Below are 16,370 nucleotides of genomic sequence, written 5' to 3'. Positions count from 1 at the left end.
GTCCAAGGGTTCTGGAGTATCTGGGTTGGGGGGAGGCTGGCTGCTGCTGCTGCTGCTTCAGGTGGGAGTTGCAGCCCTCGGAGATCCCGCTGAGCCGTTCTGGGGGGGATCAAGTGCCCTTTTGGGGAGCCACCACCGAGAAGGCCCCGTGTCTTTCCTTTTTGTGCCCCCCCCCCCGGACGTTGAGACGCCAATCCTCCTCTTGCAGGGTGGGAGCATGCTGGACTCGTAGGCTCCCTCCGGCCGCCCCGGATCCCCTCGGCCCCCCTGGAAAGGATGGTCCTGACCTCTCCCCTGCCTGCTCTGTTTCTCTTCCTGGCGTCGGCGGCGTCTTCCTTCCCCAAAGACCTGGCTCCCTTCCACGTGGTCAGCGAGGCAGGTGAGGCCCTCCCTCCCTTGCCAACCCCAGGCCGGCCCTTGGGGGCCTCTTGCCCCACCCCGCTCTCTTGATCCCACCCCTGGAGAAAGGATTCGCATGAGAAAAATCACAGGTTTGGCTTCCCTCCTTCACACACCCCCCACTGTAAACCCAAAACCTGCTTATGCACAACCCTTTCCTCCTTTTGGATAGAATCTCGGGCTGGAGGGGGCCTTAGAGATCTTCTAGTCCATTCCCTCCCCCCCCTCCCCGCCCAAGGCAGGAGGCCGTATCAGACGCTCTTCATCGTGTTTTCTCCCCACCAGGAACCCACCTGTATCCCTCCTTCCGTGGCTTGGCGGGAGAGAATGACTCCCACGCTGCTTTGGGCCTGGACTTCCAAAGCATGTTGCAAATTAACCAGACGCTCTTCGTGGCTGCCCGGTAAGCGAGGGAGGAGGGGGGGGTCTCTTCCTTCCCCACAGCTCCCATTAAAGTGAGACCTTGGGAGCAGTTTTGAGGGGAGGGGAGCCGCCTGCAACCTCCAGAGTTCAGTGCTATATTTTCCCTCCCGATGCCAGAGATGTGGAGAAGGAGAAAAGGGGGTGGAGGGAGGGGTGGCTGTGGCACCCTCTTTCTGGGGTAGGAAGCCGGGCCAAAAGGTGAGTTTGTGGGCAGCGGGTCCATAAATTCAGGCACGATTGAAAATTTCAGGAGACGCACCAATTCCCTGCCCGAGAGGGGCAGAACCCACCGCGAAAAGCGAACGGTTCGGGCAGAGCTTGAGAAAATGGAAATTAGCATCCAGAATGAGGGGGTTTCTCTACTTTTCTTCTCCTTTCCCACCAAATTTGGATGCGGAGATTTAAAAATCAGGGGCTCTTCCCAGCTCCAAAACACATAACAAAACTGTTTTCCAACTCTGGACCTTTTTAAAATGCTAATCTAAGGCTTGTTTCTCTCTTTCTCTCCCTTCCCTCTTTCTCTCCTGTCCCTTTCTGGATTTTAGGGACCACGTCTTCGCTTTTGACCTCGGACAGACCGCAAGCAGTTTCTCTCCCAAGAGGGTGAGCTGGATGTCCTTGCTGGTGCCCAGCCTTTGGAGGGGAGGGTCACCCCCTTTTCACTTTCTCCCAGCCTGTGAAAGTTTTCCAGGAAGTTTTATATTGTTCTTTTTTGTTGTTATTGTTTGACTTCCAGCGAGAAAGTTTGTTTCAAAGTCCACAGGAAAAAATTGGCTTGTCAGAGGGGCTGTTTTTCTTTTCTGGGTTCCATTTTCCTTCGTTCGTGCCCCAATATCAAGTTTTTGGATATTTTTTTCCCACGTTCCTCCCTCCCTTTGTCCTTTTTTCCTCTTTCCCTTTACATTTTGTGCGCACAATTTCCAGGCCTACAAATACAGAAACCTGGGCATTGATGGTCAATCTCTGCCTCTTGCTGGACTACAAGCACCATCATCCTCCCCGCATGTCAGGTAGAAGCCAGCTGATTTAAACCTAGTTTGGCTTGTCTTAGAAGGCAGCAGAGGGTGGATTCCAGGTCATTTCCAAAATTAGCCGAATGGAGGCTTTTGGTTAGGCTGACAGACTGCAAGATGCCATTACCAACCGTCCTTGATTTATGACCATGATACAGCCCAATATTTCTGTTACTAAGCGAGACAGGTGTTCAGTGAGTTTTGCCCATGTTACGACCATTCTTGCCCCAGTCTTTAAGTGAATCACTGCAGTTGTTTCCTGACCCGGGTTTCCCTGCCTCCTTCTGACGTTCCCGCCTTTCCTTCCCAGCATCTCACCTGGAAGACGCAGGACGTAGAGAACTGTGCCGTCCGCGGGAAGCTTCGGGTAAGAACGGCCCATTCAGTGGGCACCCCCTCCCCGCACCCTTGCCCTCCCCCGCTGGGCATCGGGGCTGACCTTCCCCTCCCAACCCCCCAGGACGAATGTTACAACTACATCAAAGTTTTGGTGCCCAAGAACGACCGGAGCCTCCTGGCCTGCGGCACCAACGCTTTCCACCCAGTGTGCCGGACGTACAAGGTAGGAGCAAGCGAGGCTTTTTTTGGGGGGGACTCTCCATCCGGCCCACTGCCTAGGAAGGAGCTCTGGGTCTCCATCAAGGCTCTGGGGAGAGGGAGGCTTTGAGGGGGGCTTTAGAGGCGGGGCTTCTTCCCCTGGAGGAGGGGCTTTGATTGACCCCGCCCTTCCCCTTGGCCGCTAGATCAGCGACTTTCAACAGGAAGGCGAGGAGCTGAACGGCCAGGCGCGATGCCCCTTCGATACCAAGCAGACCAACGTGGCCATCTTTGCCGGTAGGTTTGCCCCTAAAAGACCCCCCTCTCTGTAACCCCCCACCCCCACCCCCAGGGCTGTTTCACAGACTAAATCCACTTCTCTGCCTTCTTCAAGTCCTGCTAAACGCCGACTCCACCCCAACTCTTTCCCCCCGCGTGGGAGACGGCGTCCCTGGGGTGAGCTGGGCAACCACCGAAATAATTTGGATATAGAGTTAACGAGGGGGGGGGGCGATCCATGAACAAGGAGATTTAAGGGGGTGGGGCTTGGGAAAGAGGCTGGAAAAATGGGGAACCGGAACCACGAAGGATTTGACAGCAACGGACGCCGGCTTCTCTTCCCCTGCTGATAAGGAAGTGGCTCCTGGAAGCCTGGACACCCCTTGATTGGCCAGCCCCCCCAATTTCCTCCCCTTCTCGCCTCCTTTCCAGACGGGAACCTTTATTCTGCCACCGTAGCCGACTTCCAAGCCAGCGATGCGGTGATCTATCGGAGCCTGGGGGAGCGCAACCCCGTGCTGCGGACGGTCAAATACGACTCCAAGTGGTTACGAGGTGAGGAAGCCTCGGAGCCCCCCAAGCTGTCTTCACCCTCTCTGGCTCTCTGCTCATGCTCAGAGACTGTCGGGTCCTCCCCCCACCCCATCCCTTCGAAAATGCTCATCCTTGCCCCCGCCAGTTTCTCAGCACCGCTTTCTCCCCACAGAGCCTCATTTCATCCACGCTCTGGAATACCGGGAGTATGTCTATTTCTTCTTCCGTGAGATCTCCGTGGAATATACCACGCTGGGACGGGTGAGTGGCCACGTCGCCCCGTGTCAGGAAGGGCCTGGAGAAGAACCGTGGGGTGGGAATCCCCTCCCTCCGCTTCTTCTTCTTCTTCCGGATTGTGAAAAGACCGCTGGCGAACTGGATTCGAGTCACTTCGTCCAATTCGCTCTGCAAAACGTTCCCTCTGCATCTGTCCTTAAGAGAGACTGCCTCTGTCTGTGGAGGCTCCACCTGGGCTTGCCCTTCTCTTCTTCCTGCCTTGAGGAAGCCTCTTTTCGCGCTGGACAGGGACTCAAAGCACGCTGCTCCTGTACACGGAGGCTCTGCTCTGCACGCTTCGTTCTCTGCTAGGCCTGCACAGGGAAGGGGTTTCAGGGGGTCTCACCTCCGCCTCTCTTCCTCCCAGGTGATCTTTTCCCGCGTGGGGAGGGTCTGCAAGAACGACATGGGGGGCTCCCCTCGGGTGCTGGAGAAGTACTGGACCTCCTTCCTGAAGGCCCGGCTCAACTGCTCGGTCCCCGGAGACGCCTTCTTCTACTTCGACGTCCTCCAGGCCGTCACCGACGTCATCCTGGTCAACGGCCGCCCGTCCGTCTTCGCCGTCTTCACCACCCAGTCCAACAGGTGAGCTCAGCCGGCCGCAATCCCTGCCTGGGTCTGGACGCTTGGCCGGGTGAGAGCCGAGTGCAGGTCCTGCGGAGGGGGAGACTGGCGGGATTCTGAGGCTGTTTTGGGGCTCCCTTTTGACCCAGCATCACCGGCTCAGCCGTCTGCACCTTCGACATGGACGAAGTGGGGAGGGTCTTCGATGGGCGGTTCAAAGAGCAAAAAAACGCGGATGCCGGCTGGACCCCCATCTCCGAGGACAAAGTCCCGACCCCCAGGTATTTTTTCCTTCCTTCCATCCTTCCCTCCGTCCCTCCCTCCCTCCCTCCTTCCTTCCCTCCCTCCCTCCTTCCTTCCCTCCCTCCCTCCCTCCCCTCCCTCCCCTCCCTCCCTCCCTTCCTTCTGCCCCTCTCCACTTCCCCTCCAACCTCTTTTGACCCAACTGTGTGCTTCCTCCCTCCCCTCTCATCTCTCCGAACTAAATTATACAATCAAGTTTCTAGCCCCTAAGAGACACGGAGACCCCTGAGTTACCGCCTCTCATGAAAAGAAGCTTTTTAGAAAGCCTGGAGGCCAAGTTTGAAAAAATGCAGAGGACCGATGGGGAAGGAGGGGGGCAGTCCTGGCCACAGGGAGTTGGGGAAACGGAGCCCCCGATGCTGCAGGGCAAACCGAGGATCCTCATCAGCCGCTTCTCCCTAACCAGAGCAAAACTTCTAGTCCTCAGCGTCTCAAGGCTGCGTTCCAAAGCCAGCAGGACATCTCCTTGCTGGGCTCCACCGTCTCTCTCTCCTGCCTCCTGTCATTTATTGGAGGGGTGGTCTCTCCCTCTGTAGACCTGGCAGCTGCGCTGGGGTGGGCCAAGCCTCAGGGTACCGGACCTCCAACGACTTTCCGGATGCCACGTTGAGCTTCATCAAGTCCCACCCTCTCCTGGACGACGCCGTGGCCTCCGTGGCCGAGCAGCCCTGGTTCACCAAGACCTCCAGCCGGTAGGAGCGGGTCCCTTCGGCCGCCTTGCTTCCCAAGCACCTCGGTGACTGCGGCCCCGCTTACCTCTCCGCGTCCTCCCTTCCCTCGCAGGTACCGGCTGACCCGCCTGGCCGTGGACCCCTCCGCCGGCCCTTTCCGGAACAACACCGTCCTGTTCCTAGGCTCAGAAGATGGAGCCGTGCTGAAGGTGCTCTCCTGGATCGCCGGCAACCACACGGTGCAGACGCTCCTCCTGGAAGAGGTCTCCGTCTACCAGCCCTCCCGGTAGGAGCCCCCGGAGGGCCCACCGCTGGCCTCCCGATTCAGTGGCCCCTCCTGCCCGGCCGTTGAGAAAGGACAACTAGAAATCAGTGCAGAACCTCGGGCTTCAGACACACACACACACACACCCCTACCTGTGACTTTTGCAGGCCTCTGGTGGAATTCTGCTCATTTTCAACCCCATTCTGCTTTTTTAAAAATTCACTTCTTGTCAAAGGCTGCTTCCTTCCAGCCGCCATCTTGCCCTGGCATTTCTCTCCCTGTTTCCTAAGACAACACAGAACATATGGGTGGATGGATGGATGGATGGATGGATAGATGGATGGATGGATGGATGGATAGATGATAGATAGATAGATAGATAGATAGATAGATAGATAGATAGATAGATAGATAGATAGAGAAGAGAATGATAGGGATAGAGAGAAAGAATAGAGAGGGAGATGTGTGAAAGGGAATGGATGGATGGATGGACAGATTAGATAGATAGATAGATAGATAGATAGATAGATAGATAGATAGATAGATAGATAGATAGATAGATAGAAAAACATTAGAAAGAGAAATGATAGTAAATATAAAGACAAAGTTTACAGAGAGAACTGATAGATTGGCTAAAAAGAGATGTAGGTAGATAGATACTATAAGATGCTAGATAGATGAGATGATAATTAGAAAAATAAGTAGGTAGGGAGGCAGGTAGGTAGGCAGGTAGGTAGGCAGGTAGGTAGGTAGATACACATACACACATACACACATACACACACAGAGAGAGTTTGCCAAGAACGAGATAATTCACCCCTGCCCTTCTCTCCCTTACCTGCCCAGGTGTAGCGTGAAGCGTGAGGACCGACAGGTCCTGGGGCTCCAGCTGGACAAAGTAAACCACGCACTCTACGTGGCCTTCTCCGGCTGCGTGGTCCAGATGCCCCTCAGCCGCTGTGGGTCCCACAGCACCTGCCGCAGGTAGGCGAGTCGAGGAGCCCGGCGTCTCACCTTATCCTGCGAGTGGGAACCTGAGAAGGGTGCCTGAGGAGAGGGTGGAACTGTAGTCCAGGGGAGGGACCCATGGGCTTTGGAGTTTGAAGAAAGAACCAGGATAGACTGCCCCTCTCTCTGGGGGCTCTATTGTGCTCCATAGCAGGGAGCCCAGCCTTCCTCTCCCTCCTTCCAGTTGTGCTTCTCCTTCGAGAAACACGGAGGGGTCAGTGCGCACAACAACCCTGTGGAGCAGATTTCTCCCACCCACCCCCAGTTCTAAGCGGGGGGCATGAGTGCAAACATTCCCCCTCCTCCTCTCTCTCTTTCTCTCTCCTCGCAGGAGCTGCCTGGCTTCCCGAGATCCCTACTGCGTTTGGCTGCCCTCCGGGACTTGTGCAAACTTCGGCCACGAAATCAGGTCATCCAAAAGGCCTCATTGTATTACTTTGAAGCGTTGCCTATCCCGCTCATCTTTTATTTATTCCCTTTGAATCCATGCTGGAAAAAGAACTCGTTTTTATTTTTATTTTTATTTTGTTTTAAAAATTGAAATGAAACAACTGCTCCCGTTCCTTATTCTGCCTGGAATTTAGAAAGCAAAAACTTTGAATTTGGGTTGGGGGGGTTTCTTGCATTTTTCCTCCTTTCCAGCCGTGAGGACTAGAAACATGCTTTTCGAGCAGCTTAGATTAAAAAACAAAATTCGATTTTTTAAAAAAAGCAAACAGAATTTTAGCATACACGAAGAGACCCCTTCTCTCTCTCTCTCTCTCTCTCTCTCTCTCTCTCTCTTAGCATCATCCTTCCCACAACCTCCATCACCCCATCTTGGTCCAATCTTCTCCCCGTTTGCCAGTCCTGAACCCAAGCGAGCCAAGAAAGGGAGTCAGTCCTGGGCCCTTGGTGTGAATGCTGCTTTCCTCCCCTTCTGGATGTTGCCCAATTGACTAATTAGCAGCCGCTAATTAATTTAACGAGGCATCTCTTCTCTCGCTTCCCTGCAGAAGCGGATTTGAACAAGAGCTGGAAAACTCCGCCAAGCCCTCGGCCGATTGTCAAGGTGGGTGATTTTCGGAGAAGTAGAAACTGGCTCAAGACCCCCCCCCTAAAATCCACCTGTGTCATGCCCACCCGTGGGCCAAACCCTACAGCCACCTTATGATTCCCTTTGAATGTGAATTTGAATTCCCTACAATCAACCCATTGGAACAGAAGTTGCCCTGGGAAGTTGTGGGAGCTTCATCACTTGAGACTTTCAACAAGAGATTGGACTGCCATTGGTCAGAAATGGTGTAGGGTCTCCCGCTTGGGCGGTGGGTTGGACTAGATGACCCACAAGGTCCCTTCCCCTGACTTGCCCCCTTTCCATTCCAGACGGTGTGACCTCCACGGGGGAACACGACAGTCTCAGCGACTCTGCCTATGGTCAGTAACCCCCTGTTGTCTTTCCCAGACCTGCTTTCCCATCATTCATCTTCCTTCCTTCCTTCCATCATGTCTTCCTGCTTTTCGGCCGCATCTCCCCGTTCCTAAACCCGTGTCAATCAAACTTGGGCACTTTAAAGAGGGGTGGACTTCAACTCCCAGAATTCCCCAGCCAGAAGTCCACCCCTCTGTAAAGTGCCCAAGTTTGACAGTCATTGTCCTAAACGGTGCATTTTAGGGTGTGATGGACGGACAGGCATTGACTGGCATTTATGGCTATTTCAGACATGCAGGTTAAGTTTCTCCCAGCCTGCAAGCTTGGTTCCACTTCCCCAAATTGCCAAGGTGGGGGAGATTCCCCTCTGGGAAAGAGTGGGACCCCCCCCCCCCCACCTCTCACAGAGTCAAGATGGTCTTGCGAAACGTGTCCCTCGTCTGTTTGGGTAGGACGGGCGCCTCCAGGGAGCCCAGGGCAAAAGAGGATGGGCGGCCTGTAAATATTTGGGGTGGGGGTGGGGGGGTCTGTGGAGGTTCTTGGGGAGGGGGGGCAGCCTCTGCAAAGAAGACGGGGGGGCCATTGCTGGCGTGGTGAGGATGCCAAGGGACCACAAACCAGGCACACCATTTCTTGCTTTCTGTCTTTGGTGAATGATCAGTGCCCCCACCCCGTTGCTTTGCTGGGGAGAAAAGGGGGGCAGCCCACCCCCCCATACTCCTCCAGCCAGGATCACTGGAGGGGTCTCTTCCCCTCCCTCCCCTCCCCTCCCGCTTCCTCCCAACTGGGCAACTGTGAAGTTAATCCCTTGGAAGGAAGGCAATTAAATCCCTAAGCAAGTCCATTAATTGCACAGCAGGGGAGCAAATTCCCTTGATTGAATTGGGGGGGGAGGAGAGAGAGAGAGAGAGAGAGAGACTGAGAAGGGTGGGGGGGGGTATCATTAGAGTGCTAAAGGAAGCGGCTGAGGCGGGGAATCTTAGGGGGAAGGAAGGCAGAGGAGGGTATTTCTTAGCACCCCAAAATGCTCTTTCCATTTTCCTCCTGCATGAGGCGGTTGGGATCTTTGGGCCCACCCTAAGTCCCCCTCCCCAATGCTTGCAAACCTCCCTTGCTTGTGGGGCTTCATTGAGCCCTTTATCCTTCTCACAAGTATGCTGGGATGGAGCAGGGTTCAAATCCCTCAGGTCAGGGGTCTCCAACCTTGGCCACTTTAAGACTTGGGGACTTCAAGTCCTCAAGTCTTAAAATGGCCAAGGTTGGCTGAGGAATTCTGGGAGTTGAAGTCCACAAGTCTTAAAGTGGCCAAGGTTGGAGACCCCTGCTTTTGGTCTATAAAATGTCTGAGCCTACCCTGCAGGGTTGTGGTTGAGGTTGCAGGCAGCTCTCTGTGCAACCGGCTCTTGGCGTGGCGTGGGGGCGTGACAGGCTCAATCCTGACGGTGTGTTTGTCACTGCTGATGCAGGAGATGCTCAGACCACCCCGGCGTCTTCCGGGCTCTTCTCCCAGGCGCCCCCGGGCTCTCCCTCCGCTAGCTTGGCTCCCGGCGCCCACCCAGCCCCTGGTGTGGGGGACCCCCGTTTCACCCTCCACGTGGCTGTGAGCACGCAGGGTAAGGAGGTGCTCCTCTTCCCCCCACCCCAAATAATGCTTGCCCGCACGAGTACACTAACTTAAAGCAGGCAGGAATATCTAACCCACGACCTGGAACGTCGGGGCATGCGAGCGAGCGAAGGCTGTGCACCGTTGGACCTGCGCACTGCATGTGCCATGGGGAGCATGGGGGGTCTCCCAAAGGTGCCCTCTGACCTCTCTGAAAGCACAGGGGACAGCGGGGGGGGGGATTGTGAGATGCCCCTGCCTGCAAAGGAAGGACCCAGCCTGGCGCTATTTCACACCCGCTGAGCGGAGAAAACCTGCACAGCCAAACACCACCCAGGTCTTTTTCTCTCTTGTTGGGACTACAGACCCCACCCTCCACTGCTAGTAGGCTAAGAATCATGGGGGCTGTAATCCAAAGCCATTGTTAGGTGGAATGGTTTTTTTTGCTGTCCTCACCAGAAAGCCTGGATATTCAGATTTTAGGGGCTGAATTTTTCTCCTGCAAACCAGCCAACATTGTGGGTTCCTGTTGTGATTGCTTATCGTCTGCATTCGCTTCCCATTGTGGTGACTTCAGCGTGGTCCGTATTTTGCTCCAGCCAGAGTCTTCCTGTGTTGCTTTGCAAAATTTCCCTTGCCAGCCACGAAGCTAGGAGGTTTTGGGTTGGCGGTGGCCAGGTGGCCAACTTTCCCTACCTCTTTGGGGTTATCGTTTCCACCCTCCTCCGCTGTTCAGGATGGGCATGTTCTCGGAATAGGACCCGACACATCTCGAGGGTGGTTGGGGGTTGTAGCGTGTTGTGGTGAAACCGTCTGCAGGTGTTTTGCATTGACCGAAAAACTTGCAACCTCATTCTCCACAAACTGAGCCATTGTGCACAGTTTGTGCAGTGGAAATTTGCTGCTTTAGACGCGCTTGGGGGGGAAGAAATAAAATTCCCCAGACGTTGCTTTGTCTAGAAACCAGGGGAAGCTGTGGCAAGCAAGATAAAACTGGTGGATTTCTTTTTTTTTTTTTTCCCTTCCTGATCTCCAGCTCTCTCACCTCCCCCCAAAACTCTGATTTTTTTTTTTAAAAAAAGCCCTTTTATTACCTCGCAAAGGAGGCGATAAAACATTCCGCGATTGATAAAACGTCTGCAGAGTTGGCACCAAACTTTGCAAGCTACTAATTTTTTTTCTGGTCTGGAGCGCAAGAGAAAAGCCACTGCCAAACAAAATTGAGAATGGAAAATTATCTCTTCCTCACCACCACCAAAAAAAATCCCCCAAAACACACACACACACACACACACACACACACACACACACACACACACAGAGTCTTGAAAAAGCTTTGTGAAAAAATTCTGGCTGATTGAAAATGCATTTAACAGCTGAAACCTTTAAAAAGCGAAATTGCTTCTCTTTGCGTTTTGACGGCGTCCAGATTTATGGGGCTACAGTTCTAATTTCCAAGGATCCGATTTCCAGGGCTAAAACATTTTCCTGAACTTTTTTATATACATAAATTTTTAAAAAGTCAAACTTAACCCATCGGGTCCGTGGAGAACGGAGGCACAGGGCCGATTCCTATCCATATCGGAAGTGTCCCGAAAGTTCAACTGGAAAAAGAAAACATTTCTAAAAATCTTGAAAAACAAAAACACCTCCAGAAATCAAGTTTCCAGACAGATTGTGGAAATGTTTGCAGTTTGCTGGAAATCTGAGTGGGTTCCAAGTCTTGGTTGCAAATGGGGGAAGAAAAACAAAACCAAACAAAACCGCAGGGCCCTTGTTAGCCTAGGAAACGTGTGAGTTGAAAAAGGCACAAATGACCCACAAAGAAAGAGCTTTTTTTCCAACTGTGTTTCATAGTTCATAGTTCCTCTTTCCACCCCCCCCCCCCCCAGATCTTAAGGCATTTTTCTGGATGCCAACCAGCCACTCAGGGGCCTGCAGGGCTGTGGGGCTGGTGGTGTCTGGCTTCACGAATCTGGTGTCACATTTGCACACTTACACACAAAGAGGTCCAGCCATTCTTCCTCCCTCCCAACATTTTTCCCTTTCCTGGTGCTTTGGCTCGCTCCTTCGGCCGTCTCCTTGGCCCCTTCCTCTGTTTTCCTACTTGTCTCCCACTCACCGTCTCGGGCCCCCTCCCCAAATACTACCCTTCCCTCCGTTTTTAATTCCTTTTCCACATTGGCAAACCAGCTACACGCCACCTTGGAGGCAAAGCAGCTCAACCTCTTTTAATTGAAAACACGTGCACACACAAAAAACCCACTCTCGCCAACGCTTTTATGCAGCGTTTCTGGCACACTCCCTCTTGCACATGAGCTGTCTGTGCAAGCTTTGTACACACTGGCTGCGTTCACATGATGCATTTAACCTCCTTGCTGAACTCACCCATTTTCTGGGTGAGTCCTGCAAGCAGGTTAAATATGCCGTTTTCTGGGTTCATCCGTTTAGCCATCCAAATGGGTTGGAATTTTGCCAGCACACCAAGTCACAAATAAAACAAACCAGGTTAACTTTAGCCAGGTTTCGTGTGCTGTATGAATGCGATCACTACGTCTTTCTGTTTTGCTGATCGTCCTGCGAATAAAAGCAGTGGGTTTTTGTATCTACTGTACCGTTACTCTTGTTTTAATCTGGGGGGGGGGGGATTCAGAAAGCAGAGAGAAAGAAATGTAAGTGATAAAAATGATTTTTAAGTTGCTGGGTTTGGTCCTTAAAGGTACAGGTGGCAATTCATAGACTGCTGTGAGAGGTTCAGGTGAAAGAAACAAGGAAGCAAAAATATTCTACTTTTCCTCCCTCTAAAAATCGATATAACCAAATTAGCGATGCAGGAATGACATTTGCGTTCCGTCTCTAGATCCCAGGGCGGAGAGGGAAGGGTGACGTCAGCCAGTTTAATTTTCCACCCGGGGAACAGCGAAAATCAAGATATTCTCCCCACCCCACCCCCCGTGAAACAGGATTACATTATTCTGGGTCATTACAAGGGTGGCATAAATGAGGGCTCTGTTGCCCTGTTTGGCTGCCTTTAATTGAATCTCCATATTATGTAATTGTACCATTTGCACAATTTAAAAGAAGCGAGCTCATTAAACTCGGTTGTGCTTTTAAAGGGGGGGGGGAGAACTGCCTCTGTAAGGTATTTTTAATCAGCAGCAGAGTTTTTTTCACCGTTCCACCTTCCCTGAAAAGGTGCAGCCCGTTTTTATCCTTCTGGGGGTGAATTTCTCCCTGGTTTTGGGAACAGGGAGCTCTTGATAAGCCAGGGGTTTCCATTCCCCTTTGGTTTTAGCCACCCAGGTTTTAGGCTGGATCAACCCTCTACCTTGCACTGGGTGTGTAAACACGCCTGTGCGCACACCCCCACACACCCCCGTTGCAAGGTTCTGCCTTCCTGTCCTGGTGCTGGTCCTTGGCACCTCCGGATGGATCCAGAAGTGGTTCTTGGTGTGCTCAGGGCAACCCAGGAGGTTGAACCTTTGCAAGGACTGTGCAAGCCAACATTGGCTTGCTTTCTTGGGGGTGAAGCCCGATGGCTGCCTTCCCGAGCATCCTGGCCCCTCGAGAAAGTTTGGAGGCGCAGCAATGGCCGGTGTGTGTGTGTGTGTGTGTGTGTGTAAGAGAGAATTAGTGGGTCGTCTTCCTGCACCATCTCAGTTTCCTGTTTCTCCTGCTGCATCTCGGGAGCCTTTACGCCCAGCCTGCTCCGTCCTACTAACACCTCCACCTCATTGCCATCCCTGGTCCTCCGTTTGATCCTCCCCTGGGGTCCCTGCGGGCACGGAAAAGCAGCTGCGCCCCAGGAATGTCGGGGTGGGGGTGGGGACACCCCTGCATGGCTTGGGAAGGCCTGGAGATCTTGGCTCAGCTGGGACGGAGACCCGGCGGGGCGTTTGGTCTTCGTGGGGAGAGCGCCTGACCCCCGTTTCTTCTCTCCCCGCTGGCTGCGGGTTCAGGCGTGAGGCAGGAGTCGGAGGCGAAGGACAGCGCCAAGTCGGTCCACTTCACCTTCCTGATCGGCTGCGTCTTCGTGGCTTTCCTCCTGGGGGCCTTCCTCTCCGGCCTGCTCGTCTCCTGCTATTGCAGCCACAGCCTGCAGCGCGCCAAGCACCCCGGCAAGGACCCCGAGAATGGCCTCCAGCGCCCGCTCTCCCTGCGCAGCCTGGCCAAGATGAACGCCCTGCTGGAAGGCGGCCAGGCCAAGGACGGGCTGATGGAGACGGCCGCCCCTCAGCTCTACACCACCCTGCTGCCCAGCGAGAAGGAGCTGCCCAGCGCCCCGGCCAAGCCCGGCGTCCGAGAGCACCCCGAGCTGTCCGCCTTGCCCACCCCGGAGTCCACGCCCGAGCTGCCGGTCAAGAACATGAAGGCCATCCGGAACCAGTGGGAGAAAAACCAGAACTTCAATAACGCCAAGGATGCCCCGGGGATGCCCTTCCATGCCCCTGTGCCCAACACCTTCTCCTTTCCCGGCCCGGGAGGGGTCCCCGGGCCCCTGCATGGCTACGACACCCCGCTGGGGGGCTACCTGGACGAGAAGAAGATCTCCAACTCGGAGCGGGTGCTGGTGCGTCCCTCCCCGCCGCCCAAAGGCATGGAGGTCACCACCCTGGAAGAGCTGCTGAAGCACCTCCACGGGGCTGGGGCCTCCGTGCCAGCCGCCTTCCCGCCTTCGGCCGTGGCTTTTGCCAACCGGGTGCAGCCGAAGGTGCCCAACCTGGAGGGCGCCCCCTATTACAACACCTCCACGCTGCCTCGGCGGCTGGACATCCCTCCGGACGCTCCGCTGCCCTTGGGCCTGGACAAAGGAGGCGGGCGCTCCATCGCCCACAGACATTCCCTCTGTGGCGCCCCGAAGCTGGTGAACGTGGGTGGGGGGCGGCGGGGGGCTGCTGATGCGCCAACACATGGGCCAGGCGGGGAGGCTGCCCCCAGCCCTCCTGACCCGCATGCACTCCACGGGGAGCTCCGTGCCCCAAGAGGGCCACCACCATGCCATCTTCCTGGCCAGGCAGCACAGCTACGGCGACCAGGGGCCGCTGCCCAGCCACGGGGGTGGCATCCGGCGGTCCGTCTCGCTGATCAAGCCGGGCATGACCCCAGAGGCTCTCTTCCAGCCTTCCTCTCCGCCCGCCCAGCCCTCCGGCCCTTTCCACTATTGAGCCCCACGGAAGGAGAAGCGTGCGTGCGTGTCTCTCTCTCTCTCTCGAACCCAGAGCCGGCCGCTCTGAGAAGGTCCCCTTCGGCCACGTCCACCCGCAGGGATTAACAACCCGAGTGTGCCTTGTGTAAGGGAAGGTCCCGCGCAGGTGGCACCGGTGGGGCTCGGCTGGACGGACACCTGCTTCCTTCTCTCTTCCTGCGAGATGCTTCCAGAAGCTTCCTCGGCCTCCGGGGGGCCCCAAAGGGCCCCCAAAGTAGCAAAGCTGGCCGTTCCTGCCTACCTCACGGGTGAGGCCTCGAAGGCGGACGCCTCGGCAGGGCCCACCCTCACCCATTCCTTATGCAAGAAATCTCCACCCAGGATGCCCGTCCTGGCTCGCTCGCGCCCTGCCAGCGGGCACCCAAGGCTGCTTCCAAAGGCTGGCAAAGTGCTTGGGCCCAGATCCTCCGGGGGAGCAGAGACCCATTCGAGCAACCAGCCAGGAATGGGGGGTCCCTGGGGGGCCCCTTCCTCCTCCTCCCCTCCGCCACGGTCAACCTGCAAACGGTCATGTTTCGATTCCGCCACGGGGCCGAAGGACTCCAAACTCAAGGTTCACATTTTGCAAAAACTTGAAATGTTCAACGGGTGGATTTCACCCTGTGGAGCGAAAGGGGAGGGAGGGAACGGGAGGGGTCCCAGGGCAGGTTTCGGGGGGGGGGGCTCATCCTTTTCAAATGGGGGTGGCTGGGTGTGTCCCTGTGTGCAGCCGGCTGGAGAGTGGTGGGCATTTCCAGAGAACAAACGGGCTGTCCCAATCGGGAGTGATGATGCTCAAAGGACTCCGGATGATCTGAACTCGGGTCAGGCTGGACCTCCTGCCCCTTTTATGGGGTTAAAGAACCGTGTTTGCTTCGTGGGGAGGGGGTGGGTGCAAAGGTGGCTCCCCCCCAGCCCGTTTTTGTAGCACTTTTGGTATTTGTGTGTGTGTTTTTCTCCCAAAAGGGCAGATTACAGCAGCTCCTGTTGCTTGGATGGCCTTTTGACAAATGAGCCTTGGCCGGACTTGAACTCGCAGCCCTTCCCTCCGGGGAGGGAACAACTTCAGGGTCCTCTCTGGGCCCCCAAGCAGCCCCTCCTGGCCGGCGTTCTTCCTTGTAACCAATGTTGACCTCTCTTCTTTTTCTAAAGTCTCCCCGCTTCCATTTGGGGGCGGAGAGACTCCGATGAAGATCTAATTATATGTACCTGGGGGGGCAGGGGGGGTGTCCCCAAATTTTCTTCTCAAGTTACCCCACCCCACCCCTCAATCGGGCAGAATTTTTGCCTGTGGGCCGGCCTGGTTCATCCTGCTCACCTACGCCTCGATTTCTTGGCTGGCTTGAGTTTGGAAGCCCCAGCTTGTCAAACTCAGCCTGCCCAAGGAGCTAGTCCACAAAGAGGCTTGTAAACTCATCTCCAAGACGGTGTCCCCACGAACAATGAAAATAATGTACAGGTGTTTTCCCACAGGCTCCAAAATCAGAGAGGAGCTTTTCCACAGCGGTGGCTTGCAAAAACAAAAGGGGGAAAAAAATATGCCTCCTTAAAATAAAAAAAAAAAAAAGATTTGTAAAACCAGAGGGGGGTTTAAATTCTTTTGATGTTGTACTTGCAAATCTGCCCCTCTCCAATATAGGGAGGGGTGGGTGACCCAAGGGGAGGAAGGGAGAATCTGTCAACCCATTTTTTTAAAAAAATATTTTGCAAAGTGCCATCCGGAGAAACGCACCGAGGGCTGGAAAGCCGTTTTCTGGTTTGTTTGTTTTTTTTAATCCACGTGGGCAGGATATTTGGGGGGAGGGCGGGGGGGGGGGAGTTTGGAGCGTGTGTGTGGAAAGTTCTTCCTTGCAGCACTTTTATTTTCTAAAAAAAATGTACATAAAGTATTAATATATG

The 16,370-nt window shown here is 54.7% G+C and overlaps 1 protein-coding gene across 1 annotated transcript; it reads left to right on the top strand.

Annotated features, from left to right (window-relative positions):
- The first annotated feature begins 208 nt into the window (after positions 1–208).
- Positions 209–16,370, top strand: SEMA6C (semaphorin 6C). Its single transcript, XM_087943346.1, is given in 19 exon segments — positions 209–379; positions 685–802; positions 1,368–1,425; positions 2,146–2,202; positions 2,296–2,397; positions 2,579–2,669; positions 3,084–3,206; positions 3,358–3,446; positions 3,829–4,046; positions 4,175–4,306; positions 4,865–5,020; positions 5,112–5,285; positions 6,111–6,248; positions 6,604–6,681; positions 7,268–7,323; positions 7,638–7,688; positions 9,150–9,296; positions 13,246–14,165; positions 14,167–16,370. Coding segments are annotated over 19 exon segments (3,096 nt in total). The 5' UTR covers positions 209–276; the 3' UTR covers positions 14,452–16,370.

The sequence above is a fragment of the Notechis scutatus genome, chromosome 14 (assembly GCF_049901735.1).
Source record: "Notechis scutatus isolate UNSWTSFEM ecotype Mainland chromosome 14, rNotScu1.2, whole genome shotgun sequence".
NCBI lineage: Eukaryota > Metazoa > Chordata > Lepidosauria > Squamata > Elapidae > Notechis > Notechis scutatus.
The sequence above is the reverse complement of the archived record's forward strand: the minus strand, read 5'-3'. Positions and strand labels throughout refer to the sequence as shown.